Consider the following 8,754-nt stretch of genomic DNA (forward strand, 5'->3'; position numbering starts at 1 on the left):
GAAACTGGACTTTATGTGATACATCAGCTATATGCATTTTTCTCTCTTGTTCTACTAAAGGAAAGCCGGTGATTGTGTTCCTATGTCAGTAAAGATGAGAAAATGCAATTGCATTGACCATAATGCACACCTCGGTCTAATTTGACCACTGTTTTGGACTGTGTAGGTACTGTCCAAACATAACACAATCCTTAATGCCATCATGGCCATTTAGGCTTGTGAGTTCCTGTGCAAATGTTGACCTCCAAACTTTGTATGTCATGTGCACAGTTCGGGTCACCCAGAGACAACCACCTCCGGTCTTTCCACCAGGTGTAGGGCCTCATGCATGCCGGCGGCCGACAGTCTGCGGTTAATATTGCGGTAATGGCAGCTGAGCAGGCTTCGGTAGGTGGTGCGCAGGTCGCGGTTAAAGAAAGCGTAGATGAAGGGGTTGATGAGTGAGTTGGCGTAGCCCAGCCACAACAGCGTTCTCTCCACCCACAGCGGGACGCAGCTACACTCTGTCCCGCAGATGAAGGGGCGGGCCGTGGAGAGGAGAAAGAATGGAAGCCAGCAGACGGTGAACGCTCCTACCACAATCCCGAGCGTGGCCGCCGCCTTCTGTTCCCGCTTGAATATGGAGATGCTCCTGCGGTCCGAGCTTCTCCTTCCGACTCCTCGCAGGAGTCGAGGCAGACGCGCACACCCTTCCACTTCCCTCTGCAGCTTGATTGCAACGGTTACGCAATCCACTTCCACGTGTTCTTCCGCCCCCTCTGCCCCTTCCACCTCATCCTCCTCTTCCTCCTGTCCTGCACGAGGGAAGCCAGTGATGTTGTGTTTGGCAGCGCTGAGCTTGGCGGCACGGTAGATGCGGTAATACATGACCAGCATGACAGTCATGGGGATGTAAAACGCAACAGCTGTAGAGTAAATGGTGTAGCCAAAGTCCTGGCTGATCAGACACACGCGGTCATCGTTCACGTTCTGCGCCCAGCCAAAGAGCGGCGGCAAGGTGATTGACGCAGAAAGCAGCCATACAGAGAGCACCATTTTGGCCATACACCAGCCGTTCTGCCTCACTGGGTAAGTTAGGGGTCTGGTGATGCCAAGGTACCTGTGATAGAGGGTAAATACATGGATAACTAAGACAACAGGACTTTTTTTAGTCATATTATCATGACAAAAAAGCTTCAGCTATATGTCATAATAAATATTCCATGAGCTATTTTGTGCCATAGGTTTTTAGCTATTTGATATAGACTCTATCCAGTTTCTTGACTGGTCTGATCAAAACAGTCAAGACCCAAAGAATGAATTTCTGCAACACTGCATTTCATAATAAACAATTCATGCCACACAGAAGTTCAAAGCAGAAAAATAAAACTTACAGGCATTTAATTTCAGAGAAACCAACTTGATAACAATTGAATGTGTCATTGGTAACACTTTTACAATAAGGTTTAATAATTTGTTAACATTAGTTAATGTTTTAGAAACTAACAACAGATTTGTAATATATATAAATATAATTATTTAGGAATTAATATTCATTTACATGAATAATGGCTTATTTTAAAATAATATTTATTTAAATTAAGCTTATTAATCTAGAATACTAATTTATAAATGCACTGTTGTTCATTCTTAATTCATGTAAAATGATAAATTCATGTTCATTATAAATGTTGTATAATTTAAATTTAATGTTGTATAATATAATTTAAATTGTACTTGAATTTAATGTTAAAAGTGTTTATGTAGAAATTCATATTAACATAAAATTATAAATACTGTAAAATGATTGTTTATTGTTAGTTCATGATACCTAATATATTCACTAATGATACAATGTACTTTTTCAATGTTATTGTAAAGTGTTGCCAAATCATTTTTCAAGATCAATGATCTTGATTATCATGACCAATAATCACTAACAATATCAATACTCAATAACTCACCGGTCTATGCTAATAACGCAGAGGGTCATGATGGACGCGGTGCAGCACATCACATCCATGGCTATAAACACGTTACAGAAGAACTTGCCAAAAATCCAGCGGCCACCGATCAGGTCCGTGATGCTGACGAACGGCATCACCGCGAGCGCAACGGAGAGGTCCGCAAGCGCGAGGGACACGATGAGATAGTTGGAGGGCTGCCGTAGCTTTTTCACGAAACACACGGAGATGACCACGAGCAGGTTCCCGCAGATGGTGATGAGCGTCAGCATGGTCAGCACTCCACCGATCAGCACCTTCTCGACCTCTCCGTAGCTGAGGATCTGCTCCGCGCAGCGCGTGCCGTTCGCAACCTCCATCATCTCTAGAAGGATCGGGGAGCTAGAGGGCTTCATTTCCAAGGATCCGGAGCCCGCAGCCACTGCCACCTCTCCAGACTCGTGCGCAATTTTGAATAGGCGAGGGATAAGGACCTCGGAAATCATCATGCCGTTAGAGATTTCCACACTTGCACCTGTCTCTCGCGCGCGCTCCTCGCCCATCAAGGACTTTGTAGTTTCTCCGTGGCTTTGCGCGACAGCAGATCTGTTGGTATTGCCCAGCACCATGCCGTGCTCCTTTTATCCATTAACTTTTCAGAGCGCCTGATGATGGCACGAGATCACAGCTGCGCGCGCAATGAGTGATGCGCATCCGATTAGCGTTCAGTCACTGACGCGCGGCTAATTTCTCTATTTTTAGAGGACATCATTGGTTCGTCATCTTCGCACACCATGTTCCGACAAAAACTGAGTGAGGGGGAAGTTTATCATATTGTTTTGAAGCATTAACGGGTGTAACCAAAACTTTAGCAAACATTTGTCACTTTTTTCCCTCACAGCACCAAATCATGAATTGATATTATTGATATTCTATATTACAGTAACAAAATTGATTATTATTAATTATTTATTATTTAAACGTTTTGTGTCTCCTAAACGTCTTGTCTTCTGCAAATTAAAATAATTCCAGAATCTACAATTTATAGGTAATTAATGTCAAGAAAAAAAGAGTGCTGGTGTTACAGCCTGCACTGCTACGGGTGGGTTTTTTAACACTAGTAGAAACATGGACATTTAAAATTGTGTGTGTGAATATTATGTTCAAACTTTGTATTAAAACAAATATTATTACAACAAGAAAATAGATTACAAATTTTTAACCCTTTTTTTTTTTTACATACATGGTATCCACTAGCCATTTTTGGCCTAGCCAGGTTGTTGGAGGCTTATTAGATTTCCAGTGGAGCAGAATACGGCGCCTAGCTAACAAAGAAGTAAAGGATATAATATCCAGTTGTTTTTAGAAAAAAAGAAAGAAAGAATTAGAACGGAAGAATTTTTTTTTAAATAAATAAAATAACTACAAAACTATAATAACATAAAGAATACAACTAATTATAGAAAATAGTAGTCATTGTAATACAAATAGATAAAATACAATATATACTTAATACAAATATATATATATATATATATATATATATACACGTACACACACACACACACACATATATATATATATATATATACATACATACATACATACATATGCAACATAGGACAAGTAAAAAACATATGACTCAAATTGCACAAAGAAGCATGACATCTGTCACATCTGTCTTCAATATTAGGAAATATTTCAGATAACCTGGCCTTGGAAAAATTAATTCTGTATAGTACATTAAATTGTGTGTGTGAATATTGTGGTAGTCAAACAATTATTGCCAATATTAATATTGCCTCATCCCCAGCCCTATATAATTTATAACTCTACTTTAAATTTAAATTTAATTTAAAGTGATAACCATATAGGACACTTTAATTGAAAACGGCACGTACATTTGAAACAAATAGGCCTATAGAAATGCATAAACATAGCTCAAAATAAAAAAAAATAATGTGTGTGTTATTCACTCTGAAGGTCCATGATTTATCTGCCCCATTTTCTGTAATATTTTTGGGGCCAATAGATGTTGTCTGGAAATTAATGCTACAAACTCCAAGAAAATTACTTTTTATCATTCATACCATCTCTGATTCCAGTACAGTAGGCTTACAGAATAATATGATTCTACATAAACCAGACAGAATAACGGAACTGTTCTTATTTTGTAAAGTACAATCATGAAAGTTTCATTTAGAAACAAGCTGCACTGTCGCCTCCTAGTGGAAAAATAAAATAAAATTAAATTAATTTAAAATAAAAATTAAAAAAAAACTGCATAGGCGCCGATTTATGTTTCTGCCGATTTTGTTTGATAAATATATTATCAAATAAATAAAATCTGTTGTGCAAATTATATGGGCTCATTACTCAGTGTAAAACTAGATGAAGAATTCAGAAGCGTCAAGTAGTCAGATATTCGACAGTAGTCTGTCGCTTTATGCCTAATACTTAGGGTTACTTTAGGTTAAGCCTAAAACTTAACCTACTACCTAAAACACACGTTTCCATTTGTTGTTGTTTTTAAAATACCATGTAAATTAAAATGACTCCATCTGGTACGGAAACACCCATATATAAGTTATAAAACTAATTGGTTGTGTAAGTGTCCTCCATCCTTCCTCCTATAGAGGGCAACCAATACAAATTCACGTGAATCTTCTTTTCGTAAGGAGTCATGGCTGCTGTGGCGCTCGTGCAGGGTGCGAGCAGAGGTCTGGGCTTTGAGTTCTGCAGATATCTACTCTTAAACAAATCTCCGGCAGCCGTGATCGCAACATGCAGAAACCCGGACGCCGCACAACATCTAGCAGCCTTGAGCGCGCAGCACGCGGACAGGATGACTACTGAAACTGGATGTCAACAGGGAAGATGACATCAAGAGAGCGGCTGAGAGTGTCAAAGCTGCCTTTGGGAAAGTGGATTTGATCATTAATTCTTCAGCTATGCTTCATCCGTCCGGTAAAGGAGAAACAAGTTTACGAGACGTGTCCGCTCAGGTGACAAATGGACCTTTTTTTTTTAATCAATACTGAAATCATACTTTGTGGGGCATATGATTCAAATGTTTTTGACATGTAAAAAATTTTTTCTAACACTTCCACCCCTCCCCAGGCAATAATTTCCACTTTGACCACTAATACAGTGGGTCCACTGGTGATGGCCAAGTATTCTGCCCCCCTGCTTCAGAAGGGAACAGGGGCGTTTGGCCAACAGTTCCCAGAGAAAGAGAAACAGCACAGTGGCATCATTGTAAACATGACTGCTAGAGTGGGATCTATAGGAGACAATGGTTGGTATCTTAGCATAAGTCAAGAGCAAGTGTTTCTCTATTCATGTAGAAAATAAGGTTTGAACAAGATATGGCTCCGGGTGAGGAGTCAATAACCAATCAGCAGCTTTATGAACTAATTAATTAGCTGTCAAAATCAGATGAGCTCATGTGGAAAACTGAGAATTTATAAAGTTACCTTTACTTGAGGCACCGTCTGAGAACCTTCTGTTTTACCTGTTCTGACATGAAATTTGTGCTACCCTTTTTAAACCATATGTGTTAAAAATTGCTTAATTGACTATTCAGATGTGTCTTCATTCACTATAGATCAAATAAAGAAAAACAAGACTTATTAAAAACAAGTTCCCACTAGAGGGTCTCATTGAGTTGGGGCAGATCACACCACTTCTAGAGTGCGTTGACCGCATGCTGTGTAAAATACACCTTGACCTTCTAGATTATCACAAATTGTCTAACATCAAATACAGTCAATTACTTGAATTCCAAACATCGAAAATATCCCAAAAAGTTGAGACGCAAACTTGCGTGTGAGAGAAATAACTGCTAGCGAAGTGACGTAAGCAGCAATGTGATTGGATGATAATTAAAACCAAAGTCCCTTTAAGGCAAGTAATTTCACTCGGTGGCCATCTTTGAAACAGCTCTCGGGCATGCAAGGGCAGCTCTTATCTCTTTGAATGGGGAAACATCAAATTCTCCAAAACTGTTTGCCAAGCTTACGATTAAAATTCATATTTGTAATGACCAATGAAATCTGACAGCAACTGTCTCATAAATGTTGTTTCTTTTGCTCAAATAGTGTTAAAAAGCTTATTTTTTTTCAGGCTAGACCATCCAGTGCACATGCGCAGTCCTAAGCACACGTCTCAGAACGCTGACTGTTTCTATAGCAACCAGGACTTCTAACGGCAGCTGCAGTGACGCGATGACTTTATCGTTTATTATTATTATTATTAAAATTTATTTGAAAAGGGACCATGCACAATTTTAACATAAATGTTTCCATTTCATGCATTGTACCGAATTTAGCCAATGGCTAGTTTTCATCCGCGGTCCCTTGGCAGGTAATCATAATCACAGATAGACATAAGAACAAAATAACAAACACATACAATACAGTAATACTTATACACATCCCATCAGAGCCAAAAAAAACGAACAATAAAAATAACGTTCAGTTAAGCCACAACTAGATCAGAGTTTACAGATTTGAGTTGCTTTTAAATACAATTTTAGTTTTAATTTAAACATGTCAATAGATGTGCACATCCTTATGTCTTCTGGTAGAGTGTTCCAGTGAATAATAGCTTTCACTGAGAAAGATGATAACCCAAAGGCAGAATGACGAAAAGGAACAACACAATCACTAGTAGATGATGATCTAGTAGATCTTACAGCGACTGTAGAGCGAAAATGCATAAAATCACGAAGTATAGAAGGGGCCAAACCATTTAAAATTTTATATACCATACACAAATTTGAGAAAAGTCTAAAATTATCAAAGCTCAAAAAATGTTATTTCTCCAAAACCCTACAGTGGTGATATTGGTTAGGCTTTTTGTCTAGAGTTTTTAAGGTCTGTTTATAAAGAGATTTTAAAGGTTTAATAACAGTTTCCCCTGCTTGACCCCAACATGTCAGACAGTATGTCAGATGAGAAAAGATTGTAGCATGCATAAAAGTCTTGGCTACATCAGTGGGTAGACATTGTCTAATTTGTCTAAAATTGATCAAGTTATATTTTATAGTCCTCACCAATTTCTTTACATGTTTTTTAAAAACTAAGATTTGAATCTAGCGTTAAACCAAGATAATTAAACTCAATAACAATTTCTATCTTTTCACCAAGTAGTTTAGCGATTGGCTTTTTTACTCAGAAGGCAGGGCTTCCTTCGATAGAGCGGCCATATTAAGTGTTGCGTTTTTGTACACATCTTGGGTCTTCTATAGTCTTTGTTAAAACATAAGATGTGTCCCAAATTGCGTACTTATGCACTATTCTATGACGCTTTGTAGTATAAATTGCGAGTAGTGCATTCACACTGAAAATTCCAAAAAGAAAAAGTGCATTTTAAATACTTGGATGATGCACTTAACTGAAAAAACGAAGTGTGGAATGTTGGACACTGCACGCGCTCAACTGTTGCAGCTTTAATTATGTAGCAAAGGGGGAGGGGCTATCAGAGTCAGATTATGAATGATAAAAAATAACCTTATATACAGTAAGTCATACACTACATAATTGAGTACTTAGTGCATGAGTACATATTGTATAAGTGCATAGTGTATAGTGCAGCATTTGGGACGCAGCTATAGACTATTGTGTTCAACACAGTGTTGCAGTTTTTTTTTTCTTTTTAATTTTTGTTTTAACACAACGAAAATGACAGTGTGTTGAAATATGTTAATAACAATCTTTAGTGTGTTAAAATTTGTTATTGACACAATCTTTTTGAGAGCATACTAATCAGCTGTTCAGAACCCACAAATATGACAATACTGAAACAAATGTAACTTTTATCTTATAATTTTCTGCATACTCATGCAAAGAAACTCATGCACACATATTTCACAATATTTTCTATCACCATTCAAGTCTGTTTCTCAGAATAAATCAGCTTAAATATGATGTTACTTTTCTGAGCAGGGCCCAAATAATTAACACCTACTAATATACGATTATAGCTATGTGCATCTAGAGTTGTTTGTAGCCACATTTGGACTGTTTCTGTTTCAACAACCCAATGCTTACATCTCTGTTGGTTTATATTTCTGTCTTCAGCTTTTGGAGGATGGTACAGCTATAGGATGTCTAAAGCTGCCTTAAACATGGCCACCAGAAACCTGTCCATTGAGCTGGGTCGAGGGCGCTCTAAAATTGTGTGTGTATCCCTGCATCCTGGAACCGTGAATACAGATTTGTCTCGGCCCTACCATCGAAACGTACCCAAGGACAAGCTGTTCAGCACAGAGTACTCAGTCCAATGCCTTATGAACATTATAGATACTCTAAATATAGACAAAACAGGTAAAGCCTATGCATGGGACAGTACTGAAATACCTTGGTAAACAGTCTTGTCAAAAATGATGGTATTCTGTGTGTACCCCCATTTTAAAATAAGGTGGATGAGAGAAAAAATGTGACAAAGGAAAACAATGCTGAAACAAATCATCAAGCAATGTAAGTCTTGCACAAAAAATGAATGTTTGCATTTTAAGGAAACATTGGATTTAAAAATGATTGTTGGTTTATTGAAAATCTTTGAAACATACACAAACATTCCAGGAAGACTTGCTGATGTAACTGTCCTTGTTTCTTTTTCATTTTGACTGTAAGAATGGTACAGGCTATCTGCTGTGCACAAAACAAAGAACTACCACATCAGATACCAAGAGCTTATCACAAAATTCAGTATGAAAGACGTCATACTTGGATTTTTGTGTTCATGCTATAATAGTAAAATCATTTTAGTACTATCTTAAAATCTATATGCATGGGTAAAATGTTGAAAAAAAAATCTAACTTATTTT

General features: G+C 37.8%; 1 protein-coding gene and 1 pseudogene across 1 annotated transcript; one reads left to right on the plus strand and one right to left on the minus strand.

The window, feature by feature from the left end:
- Window positions 1–2,574, minus strand: LOC107689833 (5-hydroxytryptamine receptor 7-like). The gene is made up of 2 exons (XM_016487995.1): window positions 1,944–2,574; window positions 1–1,099 (listed from the first exon to the last, which is right to left on the minus strand). Exons 1-2 carry the CDS (start codon window positions 2,549–2,551, stop codon window positions 277–279), a joined length of 1,431 nt encoding a protein of 476 aa, XP_016343481.1. The 5' UTR covers window positions 2,552–2,574; the 3' UTR covers window positions 1–276.
- A 1,971-nt stretch (window positions 2,575–4,545) lies between these two features.
- Window positions 4,546–8,716, plus strand: LOC107689835 (C-factor-like; annotated as a pseudogene).
- Window positions 8,717–8,754: the final 38 nt, after the last annotated feature.

The sequence above is a fragment of the Sinocyclocheilus anshuiensis genome, unplaced genomic scaffold (assembly GCF_001515605.1).
Source record: "Sinocyclocheilus anshuiensis isolate Anshui unplaced genomic scaffold, SAMN03320099.WGS_v1.1 scaffold918, whole genome shotgun sequence".
Taxonomy (NCBI): domain Eukaryota; kingdom Metazoa; phylum Chordata; class Actinopteri; order Cypriniformes; family Cyprinidae; genus Sinocyclocheilus; species Sinocyclocheilus anshuiensis.

What these genes read in the sequence shown, in the direction of transcription:
- LOC107689833 (XM_016487995.1), bottom strand. Translation starts at nt 2,551, where the DNA reads ATGGTGCTGGGCAATACCAACAGATCTGCTGTCGCGCAAAGCCACGGA. An exon ending in TGCGTTATTAGCATAGACCG is followed by an intron (nt 1,100 to 1,943) that starts GTGAGTTATTGA and finishes CCTCTATCACAG; the next exon opens with GTACCTTGGCATCACCAGAC.